At 35.7% G+C, this 27,109-nt stretch overlaps 1 protein-coding gene across 4 annotated transcripts in view; it reads right to left on the bottom strand.

Annotated features, from left to right (window-relative positions):
• Positions 1–8,904: 8,904 nt before the first annotated feature.
• Positions 8,905–27,109, bottom strand: part of ETNK1 (ethanolamine kinase 1) — a 139,657-nt gene continuing 121,452 nt past the window's right edge. For all 4 annotated transcript variants that reach the window (XM_042991942.1, XM_042991941.1, XM_042991943.1 and 1 more), the window contains 4 exons: positions 26,505–26,588; positions 24,192–24,352; positions 9,402–9,475; positions 8,905–9,057 (listed from right to left, as the gene is read on the bottom strand). In XM_042991942.1, the coding sequence (XP_042847876.1) occupies positions 8,985–9,057; positions 9,402–9,475; positions 24,192–24,352; positions 26,505–26,588 (392 nt within the window). In that variant the 3' untranslated portion in view covers positions 8,905–8,984. The remainder of the gene's footprint in view (positions 9,058–9,401; positions 9,476–24,191; positions 24,353–26,504; positions 26,589–27,109) is intronic.

The raw sequence follows: 27,109 nt of genomic DNA, 5'->3' as shown, positions 1-27,109 counted from the left end.
GAGGACAAAACATAAGAGACTCTTAAATATAGAGAACAAACAGAGGATTACTGGAGGGGTTGTGGGAGCGGGGGATGGGCTAAACAGGTAAGGGGCATTAAGGAATCTACTCCTGAAATCATTTTTGCACTATATGCTAACTTGGATGTAAATTAATAAAAATAAATTAAATTTAAAGTCATAAGAACATATGGATAAGGAAATACAGATGTGTTATTTTAGAAATATATACATATATGACCTATATATATATACATATCCATATAAAATTTCCTGATTCTGTCAACTGAAAGAATATAGAAGCAGTAACACTCTCCAGTAACAATGAGCACACCTGGCACCCAGAGCTTAGTTTCTAAATCTCATTCTCTATAAAAAAATTTAAAAAAGTCAGGGCTCCTTAAGGGAATTACTGAATTGAGGGCTGGGGCAGGGAAAGTCCAAGCCTCACCTGGAAAGCCTTATGTTGCCAGAACAGAAGTGCTCAAGGAGTAACAGGAGCATACTGAAAGGATGTAGCAACCAACCTAACGGAGCTCTCAATCACCAAATGAACAAACTGAACAACAAAATGATTGTAATGGATTACAGCTTATAGAATTAAAGATCCTTCTGTTGAGATATAGTTAAATAAGTAAGTAAACTTAAGGAAACTATAGCTCTCCCTTAGAGTAAAATTCCAATTTTAGAATTAAAATTGAAAGAGAGAAAGAAGGAAAGAGAAAGAGAAAATCAACATTAGGCAAACATCACAATAACTGCTGCAGGCGAAAACTGCTAATGGATGCTAAAATAGCACAAAAATCACATAGTTTCAAAGTATCTCCTCCCACTACTTAGTAATTATAAGTAGAAAATGGGGAGAAACTTGGCAGCCACAACTTTAATGAAATGACCAAGGTTAAACTCACTAGTAATACATATATCAACATTTTATACCTCGTGTAATACAATGAAAAGGGCACATTAATTCTATGGTATTCCTAACAAAAATACCTATATTATCACAGTAAGGAAAAGGGAGAAACAAATATAAAATAGGAGAGGCAAGGGAAAACTGTGAAGGTAAATTAAAAATTGGAAGTGTCAGGGGCACCTGGATGGCTCAGTTGGTTAAGAGTCCAACTTCGGCTCAGGACATGATCTCGTGGTTTCTGAGTTTGAGCCCCACATTGGGCTCTGGGCTGACAGTGAGGAGTCTGTTTGGGATTCTCTCTGCCCCTCCCCAACTTGCACTCTCTCTCTCTCTCAAAATAAATAAAACCTTTGACAAAAATTGGAAGTGTCAGTATGCACTCACAATTTCTAAAATATATATTTACGTGTGTGTGTGTGTGTGTGTGTGTGTGTGTGTTTCCTTGCTCTGCCAGCTAAAAAAGGCCAAGAATGTCATAACCTAGAATTAATAAGCATACCTAGTTCTTAGATTTAAGTTTCTAAGTACCATTCTCCCTAAAAAACAACAAAAATGGCTGATTCCAAGACTCTCAAAGGTTCCAAAATTAGTCTAGAACATCTTATTTTACTATAAAGAATGTGCTCAAAAAAATGTTTTGGTACACCAAAATAAGCCGGAACTAATTGGGCTCCCCTAAGCAAAATCTCATTTTAACATCAATGTAAGAAAGTACAGTAACAGATTATATAATCCACTAAAAAAAAAAACAAAAAAAAAAAACAAAACCTAAGGGGGTGCCTGGGTGACTCAGTCGGTTCATGATCTCACAGTTCGTGAGTTCAAGGCCCACATTGGGCTCTGTGCTGACAGCTCAGAATCTGGAGCCTGCTTTGGATTCTGTGTCTCCCTTTCTATTTGCCCCTCTCCTGTTCATGCTCTCTCTCAAAAAATGAATAAACGTTAAAAAAATTTTTTTAAAAAATAGCAACCTAAGAGTCTGTACTTAAAATACAGTCACATGAATGCTAGATGATACACACACACACACACACACACACACACACGGATGATTCCTTGCAATAAAATGCTGATACATGTGTACCACATAGCAGAACTGAAAATGACTATTTTGCAGCCATGATAATAAAGATTGGTTTAGACAATTATCAAGTGTTATGGAAATGAGATTTTGACAAGCAAAATACTTACATAATCTTTTTAGTGTTTCTCTCCATAGATTATTTCCCCACAAGGGGAATAATAAATACTACACAGTGAAGATACAGAACATTCAAAATCAACATCAACATCAACAATGAGTTCCTCAGATGATCAAAATCAACATCAACAATGAGTTGATGTGATACTCTAATAAGGATACATCACTTTTGTAGTATTTTGGCTGGTGATAACCTCATTCTAATCATTAGAAAAACCAAAAGATAACCCATTAGATAAACCCAAATTGGAAAACATTTTATAAGACACACACTGACACACAGCTATTTTTGCTATAGAGAACTGATCTTCATGATTATCTGATGGTAGAGATATCTTTGTATCTCCACTATCACATTACCTGATAATTAAAGCTTAATAAACAATGGTTGAATAGATGGATATTCACTGCCTCTACTGTAAGATGCTAAGTTCCAGACAGTTTATCTGTTTCCAGCCCTCATCAGAGTGAAGATACAAATCACAGTGGTTAGAATAATTAAATTTTAAACTAAGTAAATAGAATTTGTTCATTGAGTTACATAATATCCCACACTCTCATCTCAACCAAATTTCCGAAAGCAAACTTTTTTCAAAACTTTTTAGGGGCGCCTGGGTGGCTCCAGGCTCAGTTAAGCATACATCTTCAGCTCAGGTCATGATCTTGCGGTCCATGGGTTCGAGCCCAGGTCAGGCTCTGTACTGACAGCTCAGAGCCTAGAGCCTGCTTTGGATTCTGTGTCTCCCTCTCTCTGTGCCCCTCCCCTGCTCGTGTTCTGACTCTCTCAAAAATAAACAAACATTAAAAAAACATTAAAAAAAAAACTTTTTAATACTGGGGCGCCTAGGTGGCTCAGTCAGTTAAGCATCTGACTTCAGCTCAGGTCATGATCTGGTGGTTTGAGAGTTCGAGCCCTAGGTCAGTCTCTGTGGTGATAGCTCAGAGCGTAGAGCCTGCTTCAGATTCTGTGTCTTCCTCTCTCTCTGCCCCTACCCAGCAGTCTCCCTCTCTCAAAAATAAACATTAAAAAAATTTTTTTTAAAGAACCTTTTTAATACTATAAACCAGAGAATTAGAAATTTAAAGAATCACTTCAAATATATAGTTATACAATAACTTTGAAAAGTCTTGTTTTCTAACCCCCCAAAAAAGAAAATCCACCAAAATAAGTTGAAAGAACAACAAGATTTATGGTACACTGCAGTTAGAACCCAACTTTATTGTTACAACCAATTTTTATTTACAGAATATAAATCTCTTCAAAAAGATACATTCCTTCATTTAATCAATGGTAAAAGGCCTTATTAAGCAGAAATAAAGCCTAAACATCACTTATATTCAAACAGAAATACAAACACCTTCATTAAAAGTTTATGAACATACAGCAAAAATGTATTTTTTACGTAAGCAGTTACATGAATGAGGCTGTTTTTTTATTGTCTTCACTGGCAACCCCATTTTTATCCACAGAATAAATTTTACGCTTAAATTAACAGTAGTAAAAATGTAAAAATTAAATTTTAAACATGAAAATATGCAACCAAAAACAGGAAGTATCTCCATTATCAAACAGTTTGACAAGTTCTCAGACACTCAGATACTTTCTGAGGCATATCAAAACACCTACATCAAAATTTGCATTCATCTGAGAGGTATCAATACATTTTCAGTGCTGAGACTATTTGTAGCACTTACAGTATATACAAAGCAGCATTATACTACTATGGTTCACATTTGATAAACACAAATTTAAGGTTTATGCCACAATTGCCCAATTCAACATACAGCTAACGCAGTGACAATTACTCATTTTGTTTTTTCTTCTGAAACTCAATAAGGAAATTATCACTTAAGAACATGGAATAATGCCATGTCTTATTTCTTATGATAGCAGTATATTTTAAAATTCAAACACTTCATATCATGGAAACTTCACCCAGCTGTAAAAAGGTTCCTAAATACAGTACAGTTTAACTTTCCTCTTAGCAGATTCTACCAACTGAGTTACTTTAGTACACATAACTAACAGGAAACTTCTTCAGATTATTGGACAATAAGATCTCAGTGTGTCACTACCTAAAAAGTAGCAGCACACCACAACCATGGCAAGTAAATATTCTTGCCTCCTCCACTGTGCTTCTGGGGTTTTCTCCAGGTCATGAACGCTGGTTTACATGGAGATCAATGGGTCTCAACCTATCTCTGAACATTCCTTTATTAAGAGTTTTGAAATTTAATGAAAACAATTCCAATCAGCAGCGTTTTTTTACCTTTCACTAACTAGTTCAAATACAATATGTAATGTTTTCAATTTTTATAAACATCTTGTGTTTTGTTACAATAATTAATGGTATTTATACCATTAATGGGTAAGATGTAAACAAAAATACGCCTATATTTAGGGATTAGGAGTACTTTACAGAGCAATTTTTCATAACCAGAAAAGCTGAACGATTCATAATGAACAAAGATTTTATTTTAACCTGCTATCTGATATTATCTATAGCACAGTAAGTGCATTAAGTACAGGAGAAAAAAAAAAAAAGCAGATCTTAGGACAGAAACCTAAGAAGTTGAATTTGGGATGACTGAAACACAAAAGGGAATTTTTCTATAAACACTCATTTTTATCCATTCAAATAATTGAATCTTCTGTCCATTTCAAATTATCCAAAAATGAAAGTTGTTAATGTAATAATTGGAAATATCTAATTCATTATGTAAGATACCTTATTAATTTCAGTTTTCAAGTATTCAAGTAATGCAAACCCAAGCATTTTGTTTTACAAGAACACATTTACAGACTAAGCTTCAAAGATAGGGGAAAAATCATTTAAAATAACTGATATGCTTTTCTTTCCAAAGACCTCTAACCCAAGACATAACACTATAATCACACACGTGATATATATAACTGGGAAAAAAAGGTGGTTCAATAACTAATGTCTTAAAAAAAAAAAAAAAAAGGAAAAGAAGAAGCAAAACAGATTACCTTAATATGTTAGTTTCCAATCAAAGGACATTCTAATATCAAATGAACTAAGGAAGCAAAATCAGAGCATATCAATTCTGAAATAAGGAAAAGGCTGTTTTACCACATACTTATAATTCATTTCCTTTGTGCATATTACTCACATTTGCTTTTTGAGGAAATTAGTGCAAATTGCTCCCAATAACAGAACTCTCGTCCTAGCATAAAGCACTGGTAACTCTGTCTATATCAACTGAATGACTGATTAATATTAGAAGTTTAAGTCTGTTATCACTTTGGAATGCATATAAAATGCTTATTAAAAGCAATTTGAAGCAGAATATCAAACTGATAGTATTTTCATATGTACTATGAAGGAATTTAAAAATGGTACAGAAAGCTTTGTGTAATATAAAAAAGAAAAACCTACATATTTAAAGTGGAACTTTTTAACTTTTCACTGAGAGTGCTTGGGGGAACTTTTTTCCTTTAACTTCCTTTATGAAGTTGAAGTAAATATTTTCAGTCCAGCAAAAATGAAAATAGCACTATGTCATTAAAAGATTACTCATTACTTAGGTCTTTTCTGTCTTTTACAATCCTGTAATGAACAACTTTATATTTATAGAAGCCAACTGAGATATGTTTAAGTTGAGCTAAGAGCTATTATTTATCAAGATCTCATACATACAGGATTTAGATTCACAGATACGTAAAATGTCAAGGTTTGTTTGGGGGTTTTTTGGTAGAAAAAAGCTAACAACCTTGAAAACAGGAAAGGGTAATACTTCAGTCTGCAATCATCACATTATATTTTTAATTTGCTTTAGCTTAGAATCATGACTCAAAGAAAGGAGCTCTAGAGTGTATTAATTTACTGCTTATAGCAATCTAACCTCACAAAAACTAATGGCCAACTAAAGAATGAAGAAAAGTCGTATTAGGCACTGAGAGGCTAAATAAATAAGTAATGACATTGACAAAACCTGATAAACCCTATTTCCAGTTCCTCTTGCTATCCCACTATGCAGCCAGAACTTTTGGCTACTTTGAGTCTAAAACCGAAGAGCTGAATCATTTCCTTAACCCCCCCCCAAAAAAAAATAAAACTACAAAAGGGAAGAGAATGCAAAACAATACACAATCTCATATGCAAGATACAATTCACACTAATTTACAAATGTTTATTTACACTGTTTTATATACATTCCAGGCAGACCTAGTTGAGTTTTTGTGCTCATGTTGATCTCAAACGACCATGTGAACAGTATGATTTACTACCACATCTCTTTGATTTCTGGAAAATCAAGTGGTAGCATGGGGTCAGGAGGGAAAAAAAAATCAAATATTACTGGTCAGGTAAGATCATACAAGTATGTAAGGAACAAAAGGAAAAAAATGTGGAATTTTGCTTGTTAAAGCATCCAGGCCACTATGGTCTATTGACTAACAATGAGTACACATGAATGCCACTTCTCTAACAACCATTTTCATATTTACAAAATGAACTTACTACCAGCTGAGTTATTAGGTAAGGCATTCAAGTTCCTTAGCTTAACATAAAAAGGCAACAGACATCTCAGCAAGCCACAGGACAAATTTTAGAGGAAGTTTTTCCTTTAGGTTCCCTTAAATGGTCAATAAAAAGGGAAGCAATTTTGAACCCTATTATTAGGCTGCAGCATGATACCAAAAACCTGGGAAGGTTTTGGAGCATCACAAAGGAAGTGGGAGCATCACAACTCCCAAAAATTAGCCATAGAGTGAGGAAAATATCTTAAATATCTTATTTTGTTTCCAACTCCCACTCCTAGGGCTAAAGTGAGAGCCTTTATTCCCCTTTACATTCACTTCTAATATGAATCTCTCGAAGAGTACCACAGCTAGCAGCTATGCACAGTCTACCAGAAAAGGCTCAGTGAATCCCTATTCAAAATAGTTTGAAGAATATGGAATAAAGTAGAAAACTGATCTTGTCTCCTCTCATACACACAGTTCTCTAAGTTATACACTGTTGCACTTTAAGAAGTCAGAAAGCAAAAAATCAAGGGTATTACATATTATTCATTGTCCTAAGAAAATGTTCCAACCACAAATAAAAATTCCACCAAAAACAATTTTTCAAGTTCACTCTAACATTATGTAAAAAGCTACTGTTTAATTGGTTCCATTCATTTAGTCAATTAGGTAAAATTCTATTGATCCTTTACTAATACGGTTTAAAAAAACAGAAGTGAACATTTATAACACTGGGGAGGTAGAAAACAAATCTTAATCTAACACTGTTACAGACACAAGCAGATTTTAAGATTCTATTTATGTAACTAGAATTTACCATTTAAAATGGCCTTAAGTGTTTCTACTTACTTTATTAGCTTTAAACATCTTGAGATAATCCAAGTATTTTAAAGCACTTATCTGAGAATATAAGTCATTTGGAATAATACATCAAACTCCCCAGAAGATTTCTTAGAGGATATATTTGTAGTTGCATATTCTGAATATGCAGATTCATTAAGCCAACTTTGTACATGGGCACTTATGTGACCAAAGTGCAAAGCTTGTCAGACTAATTTTCTAAGTTAACCATGACTGCTCATCCCCACACAGGGGCAGTCTTCAAAACTTGAAGCCTACTTATCGCAAAGATCTAACTTCCTTCCATATAATAATTACCACCCTCTCATTCCCAAACAAAATTAAAAAAATACACAAACAAAATCAAGAGAAACTAAAACAAGATGCCCTCCTACCACAAGTATATCTGCTTAATTCACATTTTGTTATATCAGATTCTAAGTGTAGTAGATCAAAGTCCTAACTAAATGTTCCTTATTTCTTTAACTGCTTCAATTTAGTTCTCTGAACCTGCATATATCATGTAATCATGTCATTCTAAAGACATGGAGCAACACTAAAACATGAAATGAAATTGTAAGGAATGAATATGCAAAGGTAAAAAAGAATATCTAAATGATATTTTCTTGTTCCCAAGTATGATAACTCTATCTTTGTTTCAAAAATTAGCATTTGTTCTACTAGCTAAACAGACAAAAAACACAGAATATTTCATTAAGTAAAACAAAATTTTTGGTAAAAAACAATATGATACAGCCAAGTTTTAAAAATAAACTAGCAACTTAAATGACCATATTTAGTATGTGAAAACATTACTTAATGCAGATTTTGGTAATACAAAATCATATCTATTCCAGGATTATATGGTTAATATTTATACTGCCAGACTATGTAAGGAAAGGAGAATTTAAAGATAGATTCCACCCCCCCCAAAAACACTATCCAATATTCAATTCAAAAAGATGTACCACTAAGCATAGACAGTAAATGCAGTTTACCCTCATACACAGAAATTTTTCTATGAACACCCTAAGTTATCTATACCAGTATCTGGCATTTCAAGACTGAATGATTCATATTTCTTACAGTGTATCGAGATAAAAAAGTTACACTGAACACTTAGAATGTTTACTAAAATTAATATTAAAGTAAAACTTAAAAAAAAAAAAGTTTCTCTGGAACATTTTCATTGCTTACACTCAACCAACAGATGAAAGCAGTCACAGAATTATGTTAAGTTTATAATAAATAATTCACATAAACAGAGATTAAATTATCAAAGAAAGGATTAAACTGACATCTTTATACCTTTTTGCAGATTTAACAAACTTCTAATCCACCACACACTGATAGCAGTAGGTGTACTTCTTGACATCGTTCAGTCTATTTAAAAAATAGATTGGTTTAGAGGCATAATTTGTAAAGCAAGATAACCAAATTAAACAACAGATTTTTAACAAATATTGGCTTTTCAAAATTTCTTAAGAAAAGATTTCACAAGCATTGTTCAGCTACTTGAGAATAATCAAATCTCTTCTTTACTCAGGCACTTTTAATGCGGTAACTTCAGGCTTCATTTTAAAGTATTGGTTAAAACGAACAATTGCATACCTAGTGAGAAATGAATAACAACAATTAATCAAAGGTGAAAATCTTAATCCTTCCTTCATTTTCCATTCACCTTTCTAAGATGATTTTTTTTTTTAAGTTTTAAGATTTTCAAAGGACATATTTTTGGTTTACTGCACCACCTACTGGACACTTTTCTAATAGAGTATTTAACAGATTGGTATACCAGATTTCCTTGCAAACCAATTATTAAATGTATGAAACCTTTAGAAGATTTGACTGAAAATAATAATAACTACAGTGTACCCCATGAGTTCTACACGTACACCAAAAACAAACAAAAAAAGTAGAGACAAATGTAATGCACAGAGCATAATTAAACTTACCCAAGGAAATCAAAGTCAATAGTGGAGTATTTGGCTTGAATCAAAGCCCACAATCCCCAAAAGAAATGAGAAGCCTAAAAAGGAGGAAAGAAAAATCAAGAATTATGGTAATACATTTCTTAATAAAACAACTGTCAAATAATTAATGTTCTTTTTCTTCAACTCCATGCTGAATACAATCTTGATGCTCTGTCTAAAAAACAGCAAATACTGAGCATACAGTTATCTGGATGACTACCTATGTCCACACCAAAAGACATTATAATATGTTTATAACCTCTTAAGAAAATAAAGCCCAATTCCTGTAACTGCTTTGTGGAGACAGAGTTCAGCATCAGTACTAATAGATGTTGGTTAATTATTTTTAATGATTAAAACTGCCAACAGGCTTTTCCTATAAAATACAGGATTATCAAAGGACTTTGGCTTTTTGACATAAAAATATAAACAAAAGGGAAAATCCAAATCTCAAAAATGAAAAATATATTTAAATATGAAAAATGTTCTAGACATGCCAAACATCTCAAAACAATTTTTATTGGCCCAACAATTTTCTATAACCAACCATAACATACTGTAACATGATTTTACCTACGCCAGACAAAAATGGGTCTTAAGACTTCAAGAGAAAAACAGATGACTGTACGAACTATAAAATAACTGCTATGTGTGTGCTTTACAATCTATTTCCAGTTAAACAAGAAAATATCTTAAGATTCGAATATTAACTAATAAAACCTCACTTCCCAAGAAATAGTCAATTCTAACTAGAAATATAGCTAGAAAAAAAGTCTTAAAGGGTTTTATTTCAACTAAATTCCTTATAGTAACAACAAAAGGTATCTCAGAAAAAAAAATTCCTCAACAGCTGTGATCTTGGTATTAAAATAATCAAACAACCCAATTGGGTAGGTAAAGCAACACAATGAATGAGGAAGGATTCTTAATTTGAATTGTGAATTGGGGGGTTTCAAGTCCAGGTTCTGTCACTAACTCTTTTTGCAACAACCTTCAGTAAGTCACAAATTTTTAGTGTCAGAATTATCACTTATAAGATAAGAAACTATTAGCCATTCTGTATTCCACACAGGATTGTTTTAAAGATTAATGGAGGGGGCATCTAGTGTGTAGGTGGTTCAGTATGTTGAGTGTCCAATTCTTGATTTAGGCTCAGGTCATGATCCTAGGGTCATGGGATCCACACTGAGTGTGGAACCTGCTTAAGATTCACTCTGGAAGTCGCCTGCATGGCTCAGTTGGTTAAGTGTCTGACTTTGGCTCAGGTCATCATCTCATGGTTCAAGCCCTGCATTGGGCTCTCTGTTGTCAGCACAGAGCCCACTTCAGATCCTCTGTCTCCCTTTCTCTCTGCCCCTCCCCTGCTTGTGCTCACACTCTTTATCTCTCAAAAATGAACATTTAATAAAAAAAGATTCTTTCCCTCTGCCCCTCTACCCCCTACTCGGGGGCCGTGAAGGAAGGAAGGGAATTATATATATTGTGGGAAATAATCTCACTGACCCAATCAAAGGAGGGACACGGAGACTCGGAGCACAGTGAAGCAAGACTTTAATCAACATTCTTGCAAGAGCAGGTGTCTGACAGACAGGCACACTCGGGGCAGTCACAGCAGACAATTTATCTCCTAGTGTGCAACTTCCTCCTCTGGATCCTCACTGGCTGAGTACTACAGTGATTATAGCCTTACCCCATCACCTATGCCCATCTAAGGCAAAAAGTAGTCTAATTGGAATAATGTACATTTCCTGAGGTGATGCACAGACTTTCAGTCCCTCTGTTGTTCTTTGGTTCATGCTCACTGCAAAACCTGTAAAAGTAAGCCTGCGAAACGGAGAAGGGGAAGAATGGGGAAGTGAAGTGTCCAAGGGTTTGGCACTCATTATGGGGGGAGAGGGGTTTCATATATATGTCCAATAGGTTGTAAACCTACTATTAACTAGACAGCACAGCTTTTATTTGGTATTTCTGAAAAAGAATCATCTCCCTTACTTCATACACACACATACACACACACACACACACACACACACACACACACAGATGTCTATGAAACTTTTAATCTCTAAAGATCTCTTTAAAGTATGTTGTTGTAATGATATCCATTTAAAAAATATTATCACACTTTGCTTCTAACTTCCTCAAAAAATCACTAGCCGGATATATAACTTCCCATCAAATACAGATATAGAAAAGAATAAATATTGTAGTAAAGAGTAAACAGCTAAAGTCACATGCATATGAAGTCTAATGGTTAATTAAACAAAATTTAAGAAAAGCTGAGCTCTGAAGTCAAATTGCAAACATTATTACCTATATGACTTTGAGCAATTAACCTCTCTGTACCTTTGTCTCCTCACCTGTAAAATGCAGGTGTGATATGATTTATAATGAGAAATAAATATTTGGTCTTTATCCACTGTCTCTGGCTCACAGTTCCCCAAATCCTTGGAATTTTCTAAGCATAACAGCAATGGGAACATATTTTTGTTATAATATTTGGTCTTTTATCATAAGTTCCTGAAATAGCTCCAGAACAATAAACATAAAAGGAGTATCTTGTTATTCAAAACAAGTCCCTTTCAACCACACCTGAGTTTTGGAAAGCACCTCTAGATGAGAATTGGTTGCCAGGGAAACCAATCAGATGATTAGAGGGGTGGGCATCTCACAACCTCCAGGGAGGGGAAAGGGGAGAGAGACCGGAGTTCAGTTTTCAATGCCCAATGTTTTAATCAATCTTGCCTATGTAATGAAGGCTCCATATAACCCAAAAGGAGAGGGTTCAGAGAGCTTCCAGGCCTGGTGAACCAGAATATATCCACACGCTGGAGGGTGGTATACACTATCCTCCTCGGGAACAGAAGTTCCTATGCTCAGGACCCTTCTAGACCTTGCCCTATGTACCTCTTCATCTGACTGTTCTGTATCCTTTATAACAAACTGGTAAACATATGTAAATGCTTCTCTGAGTTCTAAATGCCACTCTCGCAAATTAACCGCACCCAAAGTGGGAATTTTGGAAACCTCCGATTTATAGCCAGTGGGTAAGAATCACAGGTAACAAATGAGACTTGCAACTGGCACCTGAAAGAGGGAACAGTGGAGTGAAGTGTCGTGAGACTGAACCCTTAACCTATGGGATCTAACACCTATGGAATTGCAGGACACTGCTGAGAATTGGAGAACTACTTAGTGATGTAGAAAAAACACACATCGGAGCCTAGTATATATATCTGGTATATAACAAACATTCAATAAAATGCTAATTACTATAATTATATAAAATTAGAATGATAAAAATATAAAAACTTTCAAAAATGGTTTTCTGAGGTGCCTAGTTGGCTCAGTGGGTTAAGCATCTGACTTCAGCTCAGGTCATGAGCTCACAGTTTGTGGGTTAGAGCCCGCCATCTGGCTCTGTGCTGACTGACAGCTCAGAGCATAGAGCCTGCTTCAGATTCTGTGTCTCCCTGCTCTCTGCCCCTCCCCAACTTGTGCTCTTGCGCGTGTGTGCATGCACACTCTCTATCAAAAATAAACATTAAAAAATAAAATAAATTATTATAAAATAAAATAAAAAAATAAAATAAAAATAACATAACAAAAATGGTCCTCTTTCTACCTGAGGAAGTCCCACATATTGAGAAATGAATTATGAGATGAGATGTGCTTCCTTCTTTTTAAAGTCTAAAACAGTGGTTGTCAACCCAGGGGAGGTGTCTGAGACTCAAAACTATTTCCTATATGGCACAAAAACAGACACTCAGATCAATATAGGAGAATAGAGAACCCAGAAATGGACCCACAGACATATGGCCAACTAATCTTTGGCAAAGCAAGAAACAATATCCAATGAAATACAGTCTCTTCAGCAAATGGTGCTAGGAAAACTGGACAGAAACGCAGAAGAATGAACCTGAACCACTTTCTTACACCATACACAAAAATAAACCCAAAATGGATGAAAGAGCTAACTGTAAGACAGGAAGCCATCAAAATCCTCAAGGATAAAGCAGGCAAAAACCTCTTTGACCCTGGCTGCAGCAAGTTCTTACTCAACACATCTCCAGAAGCAAGGGAAACAAAAGCAAGAATGAACTATTGGGACCTCAACAAAATGTAAAGCTTCTGCACAGCGAAGGAAACAATCAGCAAAACTAAAAAGGCAACCAACAGAATGGCAGAAGATATTTGCAAATGACATACCAGAAAAAGGGTTAGTATCCAAAATCTATAAAGAACTTATCAAACTCAACACCCAAAAAACAAATAATCCAGTGAAGAAATGGGCAAAAAACACGAATAGACACTTCTCCAAAGAAGACATCCAGATGGCCAACTGACACATGAAAAAATGCTCCACATCACTCATCATCAGGGAAATACAGATCAAAACCACGATGAGATACCATCTTACACCTGTCAGAATGGCTAACATTAACAACTCAGGCAACAACAGATGTTGACAAGGATGCTGAGAAAGAGGATCTCTTCTGCATTGCTGGTAGCAACACAAGCTGGTGCAGCCACTCTGGAAAACAGTGTGGAGGTTCCTCAAAAAATTAAAAATAGAACTACCCTAGGACCCAGCAATTGCACTACTAGGTATTTATCCAAGGGATACAGGTATGCTGTTTCGAAGGGGCACATGCACCCCAATGTTTGTAGCAGCACTATCAACAATAGCCAAAGTATGGAAAAAGCCTAAATGTCGATCATTGAATGAGTGGATAAAGAAATGGTGTGTATACATACATACACATATACATATACTATATGTATATATGTACATATACTATATGTATATATATACTATATGTATATATGTACATATACTATATGTATATACGTGTATATATATGTACACACACACACACACACACACACACACACACACACACACACACACACGGAGTATTACTCGGCAATCAAAAAGAATGAAATCTTGGGGCGCCTGGGTGGCTCAGTCGGTTAAGCAGTCGACTTCGGCTCAGGTCATGATCTCGCGGTCCGTGAGTTCAAGCCCCGCGCCGGGCTCTGTGCTGACAGCTCAGAGCCTGGAGCCTGCTTCAGATTCTGTGTCTCCCTCTCTCTCTGACCCTCCCTCGTTCATGCTCTGTCTCTCCCAGTCTCAAAAATAAATAAAATGTTTAAAAAAAAAAAAAAAAAGACTGAAATCTTGCCATTTGCAACTACGTGGATGGAACTAGAGGGTATTATGCCAAGCGAAATTAGTCAGAAAAAGACAAATATCTTATGACTTCACTCATATAAGGCCTTTAAGACACAGATGAACAAAAGGGAAGGGAAACAAAAATAATATAAAAACGGGGGGGGGGGATAAAACATAAAATACTCTTAAATATGGAGGGCGCCTGGGTGGCTCAGTTGGTTGAGCGTCCAACTTTGGCTCAGGTCATGATCTCACAGTCTGTGGGTTCGAGCCCCGCGTCGGGCTCTATGCTGACAGCTCAGAGCCTGGAGCCTGCTTCCGATCCTGTGTCTCCCCCTCTCTCTGCCCCTCCCCCACTCTCACTTTGTCTCACTCTGTCTCTCAAAAATAAATAATGTAAAAAAAAAATTTTTTTTAAATATGGAGAACAAACAGAGGGTTACTGGAGGGGTTGTGGGAGGGGGGTTGGGCTAAATGGGTAAGGGGCATTAAATCACTGTTGCACTATAGGATATCTAATTTGGATGTAAATTAAAAAAAATAAAATGTAAAAAATTAAATAAAAATAAATACTAAAAAAATTAAAGCAAGCTCCAAACTCTGAGCTGTCAGAACAGAGCCCAACATGGGGCTTAAACTCACGAACCATGAGACCATGACCTGAGCCAAAGTCGGATGCTTAACTGACTAAGCCACCTAGGTACCCCAACGGTGTATTTTTCTTTAACTTTCTTACATGAGTGTTGAATTTTTCAGTAAGGGAAAAAATTATTTGGTTTTGTTTCAGTGCTGTGTCTTCAAATACTGATGATAGCAGTATTAAAGCCCTTACTCTCTTGCTATTTAAAAAAAAAAAAAAAAAAAAAAGGGGGCGCCTGTCGGTTAAGCGTCCGACTTCAGCCAGGTCACGATCTCGCGGTCCGTGGGTCCAAGCCCCGCATCGGGCTCTGGGCTGATGGCTCGGAGCCTGGAGCCTGCTTCCAATTCTGTGTCTCCCTCTCTCTCTCCCTCCCCCGTTCATGCTCTGTCTCTCTCTGTCCCAAAAATAAATAAAATAAAATAAAAAAAAATTGTTTAAAAAAAAAAAAAAGGATCAAGTATATTTTAACTTTGGTTCTATTTTTGTTTTAATAAAACACTGGACTTAAAAAATATATATTTCTTGTAATACTATTAATATACTACTTGCCTTCTTGAATATGTTAACATCTGCAATGATGGTTTAAAAGCAATGGTGGGTAAAGCTACTAGTACCTTACAATATGTCAAGGCAGTGTCACCAAACACACACACTCACATCACCACTACACACAGTAAAAGACTAGTCTTGTCTGTGTGAAGAATGTCCTTTACGAAGCCATTGAAATTATTAATTTTATTAAATCTCTACACTTGAGTACACGTTCTAATATTCTGTGAGATGGTGTAGGAAAGTACACATAAAGCAGTCTGCTATACACCCAAAAGAGGAAGGTTGTTTCAAGGAAAAACATTTATGACTGAGTTGTGAGCTGAACTTGCACATTTTTAATGGAACATCATGTTTACTTGAAAGAACAACTGACATTCGAACCACTTATTAGACTTGGGCATTTGGCAGATATTTCTCAGATACAAAAAAGAGCACTTGTCATTTCAATGAAAATAATTGACAGTATTTGTTGCCAATGATACTCTTCAAGTATTCAACCTAAAATTAGAACTTTGGAAAATTTGTATTTGATTCTGTGAGCCTACCAGCTTCTCAATACAGTATTTAAAACTTTTCTGATGACACTGATTGTGATATCAGCAAATGTGATATTTTTATATCATATAATGAGATGTATTAACATCTGTAAGATCTATACAACTCAATGAATCAATATTTCCCAAATAATACTGAATGGTGTTAAAATTACAAAATCATGCACTGCTGAAAGAGCCATTCAAAGTGCAAAGTAAATCAATGGATTATAATATAATAGAATACGAAAAATTAATTGATGTTTTCTGACTGCACATTGCAACTAACCTTTAAGAAATAACCACCTGTTGAGTTCTGGTGATGTATCAAAGAGAAAATCCACAATTATCTGAAAAGGCAATGTACTCATTTCTTCCAACACGTGTGTGACACAGAACTTTCTTTGTATACTTTAACCAAGCCAATATATTGCAACAGATGAAATGAAGAAGTAGATATAAGAATCTAACTTTTGGGACACCTGGGTGGCTCAGCTGGTTAAGCATCCGACTTCGGCTCAGGTCATGATCTCGTGGTTTGTGAGTTCGAGCCCCGCCATCGGCCCCGTGTCAGGCTCTGTGCTGACAGCTTGGAGCCTGGAGCCTGCTTCAGATTGTGTCTCCCTCTCTCTCTGCCCCACCCCTGCTCATGCTCTGTCTCTCTCTGTCTCAAAAATAAATAAAACATTAAAAAAAATTTTTTAAAAAAAGAATCTAACTTTATTAAGCCAGACATTACAAGGATTTGCAAAAGTGTGAAATAATGCCATTCTTCTCACTAAATTGTTTTTTTGTTTTGGAAAAATAGTTATTTTCCATTCAAAATGATGTTTATGTTAACAAGTTTATTATTTTTTACTTAATAAATATTTTGAATTTGTTTTAATTTTCAGTATGACAAATACTGATAATTAACTGAAATAAACAAAAGCTCATAGATGTCTTCAAAAAAATCTTGAGGGATGTCTGGGTGGCTCAGTTGGTTGAGTGTCCAACTCTTGATTTGGGTTCAGGTCATGATCTCAGGGTCATGAGATCAAGCCCCATGTCTGGCTGTGGGCTGAGCATGAAGCCTGCTTGGGATTCTCTTTCTCCCTCTCTCTCTCTGCCCCTCCCCTACTTGCACTTTCTCAAAATAAACATTCAAAAAAAAAAAATATTGGGGCGCCTGGGTGGCTCAATCAGTTAAGTATCTGACTTTTGATTTCAGCTTAGGTCATGACCTCATTGTTTGTGAGTTCAATCCCTGCATCAGGCTCTGTGCTTCACAGCACAGAGTCTGCTTGGGATTCTCTGTCTTCCCCCTCTCCCTGCCCCTCTGCCCCTACTCTGCTTGCATGCTCTTAAAGAAAAAAAATCGGGGGGCTGGGGGGCTCCTGGATGGCTCAAGTTGGTTAAGTGTCTGACTTCACGATTTTGTGGTTTGTGAGTTTAAGCCCTGCATCAGGCTCTGTGGTGACAGTTCGGAGCCTGGAGCCTGCTTTGGATTCTCAGTCTCCCTCTCTCCCTGCTCCTCCCCTGCTTGCACTCATGCACGCGTGCTCTCTCAAAAATGAAACAAAAAACATTAAAAAAAAAAAAATCTTGGAAGTGTAAAAAGAAAATCCTGAGATGGAAAAGTTTGAGAACCACTAGTTTAAATCACCTAGCCATATTTAAAGTGATATAAAAATCATCTGTAATCTCTTATCAGGCCAGTTCTGTGAGTAGAAAAGACTGCAATCGGGAAATTCTACACCTAAAAATAACATCAAACCAGCTCTTCCTGCCATTTCAAGCAACGTTCATTCATATACTAGTATAAAATAACTAAACGGTTCTACATTAGAGATGCACTACACACAAACTTCACAAAAATCCCACTTTTTGACAGGCAACACCTTTTATAGGACGAAAAATGAAAAATTTATATATATTAGACTCTTAAATGGATGAATCGGAAATGCAGGAAAACAGCCCATTCATCATTTCCCCAAAATATCAAAGAAAATACTTAAGTCCTAATAAAATAATGTAATAGTCTATGTGATTTACTTATACTCTTATTATTTCTTTCAAATTTGGAAGTTATAGATATGTAAGTCTATTAAAGGGCATTTTAACTTCTAGGCTATTGTTCTGTATAGAAGTTGTTTGTATGACCTGTCATGCATTTCTGACAGCCTCACAAACACAGTCGGGGGGGGGGGGGGGGGGGGGGACTCAGTTGGCTTATTCTGTATCTGGCCTCAGGATCAGAACTGATGCTTCTGTTCCTGACAACAAGAAGGATTAACAAGCCTCACCTTCCTCCTTGAGCCAGACCAGGCTGGCTCAAGGAGGAATGGATCTGGGAGGGATGAGGAATATGCAGAAGCCCAGGCTCCTAAGATTGTGAGATATGATAAGAGAAACAGAGAAAAAGAGCATAGCTCGGGACTGCACGGAGGCAAACTTAATGACTAACCATAAGTCACACAAGGGTAATATAAATTGCCCTGGCAGGAATAGCTTGTTTGAAGTCCCACCTGAGGGGAGGATGCTCTGCCCACAACCTTCTATCAGGACTCCCAACTGGGCTATTCACCACGGGGCTTCCCTAGCAAGAAGGTTGGATGTTATGAGTACCTGACTTGGTGTACTAACCCTTCTTTGTTCTTGTCTATACTTCTCTCCTTCCTTGTGTTTACTATAATTGTTTAATTCCTTATATTCTCTTCCCCTTATAATTAATAAAGTCTCCCTCCACAAAGCCAGAAGTGCATCTAGTGTGAATCATATTACTGAGAACAGGTACCCATCTCTGTGGCAAAGAACAATTCAAGGCTTTATAAGACAAACAAGTAACTAAAATGAATCTTCAAACTGGTTTCTGAAAAAACCTAAAAACTGGTTTCCTAAAACTAACATTTTCTTAGAAATAATCCAAAGTCTGCAAACAATGTGTCTAACAATTAAAAAACCCATATGTATACTCTATTTGATTTTATAATACAAATGCCTACTTTTGTTTACCATCTCAGTATTAGTTAATTACAATAAACAATCAGCAACATATGAAGTCTTTTAATATTTACAAGTCTACTCACGCCCTCAGCAGTAAATATTTAACCAGCCATTCATTAAAAAACATCTATATCCTAATCTTACTCAAACCTCTTTTCTCCACTTATCAAATCAGCTTTGTATATGCTGTCTTCATGACAAGTGATCAAGGAAGGAAGGGTCTCAGAGGAGGAAACAGTATATAAGACACGTCTATACGGAACAAAAAGAATTTGCCAGAGGAGGCAGGGAAAAGGGCACTCTAGGGAGGAAGAAATAACTTACACAAAAGCATATAGGCTTCAAACATGGAATGTACAGAAAACAAGATGACTCTGCTAAAGCAGAAGTGGAGGTGGGAAAGAAGACAGAATTTACAGACTGCTATCATTTGGATTCACTCTGTAGGTCACGGGGAACCATAAAAATGGAAGAGACATACTTATATTCATGAATTAGATCTAGTTATTAAAAAGATTAACTTTTTAAATGTACAGGATGAAATATAGACAGGAGAAACTTGGAGGCAAAGAGACTAGTAGAAGTTGACATAGGTGAGAAATTAATGGCTTAATCAAATGTCACATAATTAAGGAGATATGGCTGGAATTGAGACAATTTTAGGAACTAAGAGTAACAGAACTTGGAAATAGAAAAAATTGATAATGAAGAAGAGGAACACATGACATAAAAGAAAATTACTTTTTTCCTGATTTCAGAATACAGCAACTACATGGATGATATTTAATTAAATCAAGACAGAAGAATAAATAATGGAACAGAGGACAGGATGCATGAAATAAAATTCAAATTTGGAGATACTGTGGTCAATTACTAATGGTATCCTGGATGGTGGCAGATACTGATCTTGAGATCAACAAAGGGAAAAAAAAAAATCAACTTGGGATCATTAATAGGAAGTACAATAAAGTCACAGGACTAGGGGCGCCTGGGTGGCTCAATCGGTTAAGAGTCTGACTTCGGCTCAGGTCATGATCTCCCGGTCCATGAGTTCGAGCCCCAAGCTGGGCTCTGTGCTGACAGCTCAGAGCCTGGAGCCTGCTTCGGATTCTGTGTCTCCCTCTCTCTTTGCCCCTCCACTGGTCATGCTTGGTCTCTCTCAAAAATAAACATTAAAAAAAAAAAAAAGTAATGGGATTAAATCATCCAATGGAAGTATTTAAAGTGAAAGGAGCTGGGAGAACCCAAAATCAGGATAATAGGAAACACCAGTATTGTAAGAGGACTGGGAGAAGAGGAAGAAAAGGAGGAGCCAGGGAAAGAGACTGAGTAGGAAAATACAAAAGAGAACCAAGGAAGAATGGTTATCACAAAAATTAATAAAGAAAAATTCTAAAAATCAATGGTAAATACTGTCAAATGATTTTGGCAGAACAAGTAAGATAAACACTGAGAGTTCAAACTGTATTTAGTAATTATGTCATTATTGGTAACCCTGCCATGAATTATTTTTTATTTTTAGAATAGTGAGGGGAGAAGACAGATTGCAGTGGCCTGAGGAGTGCATGAAAGATAATAAAGTAAAAAGACAGAAGGTTTGCTTTTGTTTCCCCCTACCTTCCCAATTATTTATCCATTCCAACACTTGAGATTGCGACAGACGTTTACTTAATTACTGTGGGGTGAAATTAAGAGTTGGTAAGAGAATTATGTAAACTGGGCTAGCTTAAAAAAAAGAAAAAAAACTGCAAAAAAAAATCTTGAAAAAGAAAGGCATACAGGGACGCCTGGGTGGCTCAATCAGTTAAGTGTCCGACTCTTGATTTCAGATCAGGTCATGAACTAATGGTTCATGGGATCGAGCCCCCATATCAGGCTCTGCACTGACATCAGGGAGCCTGCTTGGGATTCTCTACCCCTTCCCTGCGTGTGCATACATGCTAAGTAAATAAATATTAAAAAATAAAATAATAAAATGATTCTTTAAAAAATGAAAAGAAAGGCATATACATCAAATCTCAGGAGAATTAATAATCTCAAGTAAGAGGGGCTGTGAAGCCAAATGTGAGCATTCATCTAAATTCTGCTATATTCTTTCTATTCTAAAGATAGCAAGAGAGGCCCTGATGCAAGAAAGTAACCCACCTCTGGAGAGAGTTGTCAAGAACAGCACATAAAAGAGGACTGCAGCACAATTTAAATAAAAAGAGAAATTCAAAACAAAATTGGCTTCATACCTGGTTCTCAATGGTTTCTTAATGAGGAAAAATCGGAAATTGGTAACAGACTCTCAGAGAATAAACTGTAATGTATATGAAAACTAAAGATTATGTAAATTAAGGACATGCTAAATAAGGAATACTATTAAAAAGGTATCGAAGTTTTATGTCTCATTAACCATCCTTCTGTTTTTTCTTGAAGTTTTTATTTATTTTGAGAGAGAGCACATGCACATGAGCAGGGTAGGGGCAGAGAGAGGGAAAGAGAAAATCCCAACCTGTGCTAACAGCAAGAGCCCGATGTGTGGCTTAAACCGTGAGATCGATCATGACCTGAGCTGAAATCAAGAGTCAGACGCTTAACCAACTGAACCACGCAGGTGTCCCTCATCAACCATCCTTTATTCTTTTTCTGTAAGACCTTCTACTGATCATGACATTTCATGAATGTTTGCTGTACATTTCATGTATTCTTTTTTCTTCTTATTCAGGTTAAACTGTGGTGCCTGGGTGGCTCAGTTCATTAAGTATCTGAAGTCGGCTCAGGTTATGATCTCACAGTTCTTGAGTTTGAGACTCGCATCGGGTTCCATACTGACTGTGCAAAGCCTGCCTGGGATTCTCTCCCCCCGCCCCCCTGCCTTTTCTCGTTTGTGCTCGCTCTCTCTCAAAATAAATAAATAAACTTAAAAAAATAAAATAAAATCAGGTTGTTTGTTTAATCAGGTTAAGTAAGTTTCCCTCCAATTCTAATTTGCTATGAATTTTAAACAGGGATGCGTGTTAAATGTTATCTAAAAAGTATTTTGTACATATTATTTGCCCTTCCAAATTGTAAGTACTTTGAAGCAATGCACTGTTGTATTCTTCTTTTAATCCTCCAATCTACATGACCTAGAGTAGTAAGTACTAGGTATCTTATTAATGGGTATTATAAACAACTTGATAATCAAACCAGAAGTAGTTATTTTTCAATACCATGATATATATACAACCGCAGTATCCAAAGCTGTTAAATTTTTATCATCAAAAGTTTACAAAAGAACCCAAGTTAGCTAATAGTAAACAGTGTTTTTGTTTGACTAATCAATAAGCTATGTGGACTTTCTGTGGAAATTAATGAACTCAATGCCTTAGGAATAATTTACGTAAATAGGTGCATGAAAAAATATAAATTATAGCGACAATAATATTCCTCATATTAATATAGACAGTGGCTAAACAGAACTATGTAGGTAAATTTTGAAGTTTATTAAGTAACGTCATGAGAAAGAAAACCCTACATTCTCTACTTTAAGATCATGCTTAAATAAAATAAATGGGAACAGCAGGCATCCTAGGACCAGCTGGAGAGCAGGCCATTAATTTAGCCAACAGTTCACTGAAAATAGATATCAGAACAGAAGATGAGTCAAGTTTCTGCACACCCTCTTATTTCAGATGTATTCTGAATGGCTCTGGGAAAATGCTGCTCTTAAAACAATGCAAAAAGTACACCCATGAGCCATCAACAGGGTTTATTTGTAAAGACAACATAGCAAATATTCCCCATGTGAATTGTACCAAATTGTATTAAAACTAAGAAGAAACAGCTAAAATAACTTCAACCTAGTATTCAATTTAATTGTGTAACACCTTAGCTGAAAGCTCATTCTAATTCATCACACCACTCTCAAAAGATAATTGAACTCTTTTTTAAAAAATAAATGCACTCAAGAGTACAGAAAAGTGGGTCTTAAAAATAATAATAAACCATTAACACATCAAAGAAGCTGGAAATAACTAACTGCTTATCAAAAGAAGACCAAGACAAAATACTAGGTAAGTTATGAAAACATAATTCTATTCCTTCCAATCTACTTTTATCATCTTAACAGTAAGATGTGATCATTAAATGTACTGTGGAGGGACACCTGGGTGGCTCAGTCGGTTAAGCGTCCGACTTCAGCTCAAGTCATGATCTCACTGTTCATGAGTTCAAGCCCAGTGTCAGGCTCTGTGCTAACAGCTCAGAGCCTGGAGCCTGCTTTGGATTCTGTGTCCTCTCTCTCTTCCCCTTCCTCGTTCGTCTGTCTCTCAAAAATAAACAAATATTAAAAAAAAATTTAAATGTACTGTGGAAAACCTCGTTTCCCATAAATCTTTCCTTGATTATATGTTTTTTGTAACATAAAGAGAATAGATAGAATATAAAAAACTGCTTCACAATTAATCCTAACTCTAGCTAGAATCCATTCATCATGTAATTACTGAGCACTTACCATGTGGGTAAGGCACTGTTATTTTAGAGGTTAAGAATAAAATAATGAATAAAACAAAATCTCTGTCCTCAAAGCTCCTTAATATGGGAGTTGTAAAAAAAATCATGTTTTGTCCTAATTTTGAACAAAAATACACAAAAGATGATGAAAATTAAAAAGCTTTTTAGGGGCATGTGGGTGGTTCAGTCGGTTGAGCATCCGACTTCAGCTCAGGTCATCTGACAGTTCCGTCAGTTCAAGCCCCACATCGGGCTCACTGCTGTCAGTGCAGAGCCCACTTCAGATCCTCTGCTACCTCTCTGTCCCTCTTCCCCTGCTCCCTCTCTCTTGAAAATGAATAAACATTTTTTTTTAAAAGCTGTTTAAATTATATTAAGAATCTTTCATTGTTTATATTTAAACTTACCAATGCAAACTGATTGACCTGAATGAAGAGTATTTCAACCTCCTTTTCAGTAACTTCAGTCCCAAAGCCTTTATACTCTTTGTAAGCTTCAAGGTAAGAACGCAGCCACTGGCCCTGTAGTTGTCTGTCTGGATAGAGACTATAGTCTACATCACTCACACCTGAAATGGAAAAAAGGAACACTAAAACTTTTAAAAACACGGTATCTCATATATACTTGAATAATTCCTAAAGTAATCCTAAAATAACTAGATGTTAATAGCATTTATTAAAATAAACCAAAAAATCTAACGTACTGAAACTTGAATCCTAATGTATGACCTGTTTCATTATCATAATCAATTCTCATTGCTTCAATTTCTCCTCAAAGTGTGAAGCTTGAACCACCCATATCAGAAGCCCCAAATCTTCATTCTAACAAGCACCTCAGGAGATTCTTAAGCACACTAATATTTAGAGCATTTCCTAGAACTCCAGCTCTAAAAACATTTTTACCATTACTCACAGGGTAAGAAATACATTTTACATTGAAACTTTATACATTCTCCTGGTACTAAGTTCCACAAAACAATATTTACCCTAACTACTCCTTCCAACTCAGATACCTTCTATGTCTTTTCTTTTCCGCTGCTTGTTTTAAAATAATCACCCACCAAATCTGGTTTTAAGATGTGCTATTTGAAAAAGAGTAACCTAGGGGCACCTGGATGGCTCAGTCAGTTAAGCATCCAACTTCAGCTCAGGTTATGACCTCGTGGTTTGTGAGTTCAAACCCCACATTGAGCTCTGTGCTGATGGCTCAGAGCCTGGAGCCTGCTTCGGATTCTGTGTCTCCCTCTCTCTCAGCCCCTCCCCTGCTTGTGCTCTCTCTCAAAAATAAACATTAAAAAAAAATTTTTTTTTAATAAAAAAAGAAAAAAGAAAAATGAAAAATAGTAACCTAGAAAATAAGGTTTATACTATTTTGTCTACCCCTCAGTGTTCTTCATGAGTTGGTCCAAACTTCACTTCTCTGGTCTTGTAAGTCCTATATGCTCCTCCATGAGTTTTATATCCTACCAACATGTACACTCACCTTGAAGTTTTATTCCTCCTTCCTGCAGTGCTTTACTTTCTCTTCTATCTGCACATCTCAAATTCTACCTAACTTGCAAACTTCAGCTCAATTTCTTCCTATACAAAATCATATTAGGATCACCAGAGCTTCCTCTTTTATATCTACAGCAGTGATGACCCATTATACTAAGATGGATATGGTGATATCTCATTATATGCACAGCTGCTTTCCCTTTTAATATGTATAGCACATGTGTGGGGATATAGGATGTATATGAAAGGTCTGGTGTAGGGAAATAACTGAAAACACATAAATTAAAACCCTCTCCAACTTCTTCCCAGTTTGCTAAGTATATGTAAATATAAGAATGCATGAATGGTAACAAATACAAATTCAGCAATGAAAAGTTCCTACTAGGTATAAATCATCCAAGAGAATTTTCTAATCTTTAGTTTTAGAGCATTTCATGTTTCTAAATATAGTCATAAAATGTATTTTTAAATTAATTCCTTTTAACATAAAAAAACCTAAACTTTTATACTTGACAGTGATAAAAGATTAATTTTCAGGGGTAAAATGACAAGGCTTTCCATTATTCATAGCCAAAGACAAAATAAAAAACAAATTATTTAGCTTCTTAGTTGTCCAACATTCCAAAGCTCAAGTACAAAATGGAAACAACAAACGCTTTTAAAGGATTAAAAAAAAAAAAATGCAAATCTAAGTTCTCTGTATTTTACTGTGACCTTTGGTGAGTTACTTTCTCCATGTGTAAACTGTTATATTGTTGTGGAGGGAAAAAATGAGATTTATGAAACACTCTGCATTATGTCAGGTCTTAATGTTAACCACAATGATTATTTATTATTTTCCTTAAAGGATTAGGAAAGAGTCATCTCTTCTCTTTCTTCTAGTAATAAAGAAAAAACTCAGTAAAGGGTTAAAAAATGTTGTTCCTACTCCCAGGTGAATTTCCCTAAAAATAACAAACAAAAACAATTCTAAAAGTATCATTTCAGTTAAGCCTCTGACTCTTGATTTCAACTCAGGTCATGATCTCACAGTCTTGAGATCTAGCCCCACACACTGGACTCCACACTGAGCATGGAGCCTGCTTGGGATTCTCTCTCCCCCTCTTTTCTCTCTGCCCCCTCAAAATAAATAAACATTTAAAAAAAAAAAACAAAACAAAACCTTTTTTAAGTATCACTTCAAAGTTATACATGTTGCTCCATTAGTTAAGCCCTGGATTTTACCTGCAAATTCATTGAAATGATTTCCGATATCATATGCCAGGTAGTTGTATCCAGAATATTCATAATCAATGAACTGTACATCACCTATGTGAGACACAAAAAAAAAGACATAAGAAATCATATACAAGATCAGAAAATCCCTATGCTATTTGTAATTAAATAGCTTCCAAAATTTTGTCTCATTGTATGTGCTTGGTTACATGCACTTGTGAGACAATACAGGGTAAGGCTGTGAATTTTATGGCAATGAGCTTTACAAAATTCAAATTACATATCGTCAACAGCTTGTGAACATTAATGTCCACTTTATTAAAGAAAAGTCAAAGTATAATTCTCCAAATTCAAACAAAAGCAAAATATGTCTTTCACCACAAGGGGGCATCGGATACTTAAAAACTCAAATTTAATTAAAAAATAAATACTATCTTTGGAAATTGTTAATAACCTGTGCAATTTTAACAAACCATGATACTCCAAAAGTGAACAGACAAGCTACTTTACATATACAAATCAAATATAAACTTTAATAGACTTGAATTCTGTGAATCCTGCAGTTCTGCTATAATATTTGGTCAATTTAACGATATTCCTAATTTAAGAAATTA

The sequence above is a fragment of the Panthera tigris genome, chromosome B4, assembly GCF_018350195.1.
Source record: "Panthera tigris isolate Pti1 chromosome B4, P.tigris_Pti1_mat1.1, whole genome shotgun sequence".
Taxonomy (NCBI): domain Eukaryota; kingdom Metazoa; phylum Chordata; class Mammalia; order Carnivora; family Felidae; genus Panthera; species Panthera tigris.
Note: the sequence above shows the minus strand (reverse complement) of the source record. Positions and strands in the feature narration are given on the sequence as shown.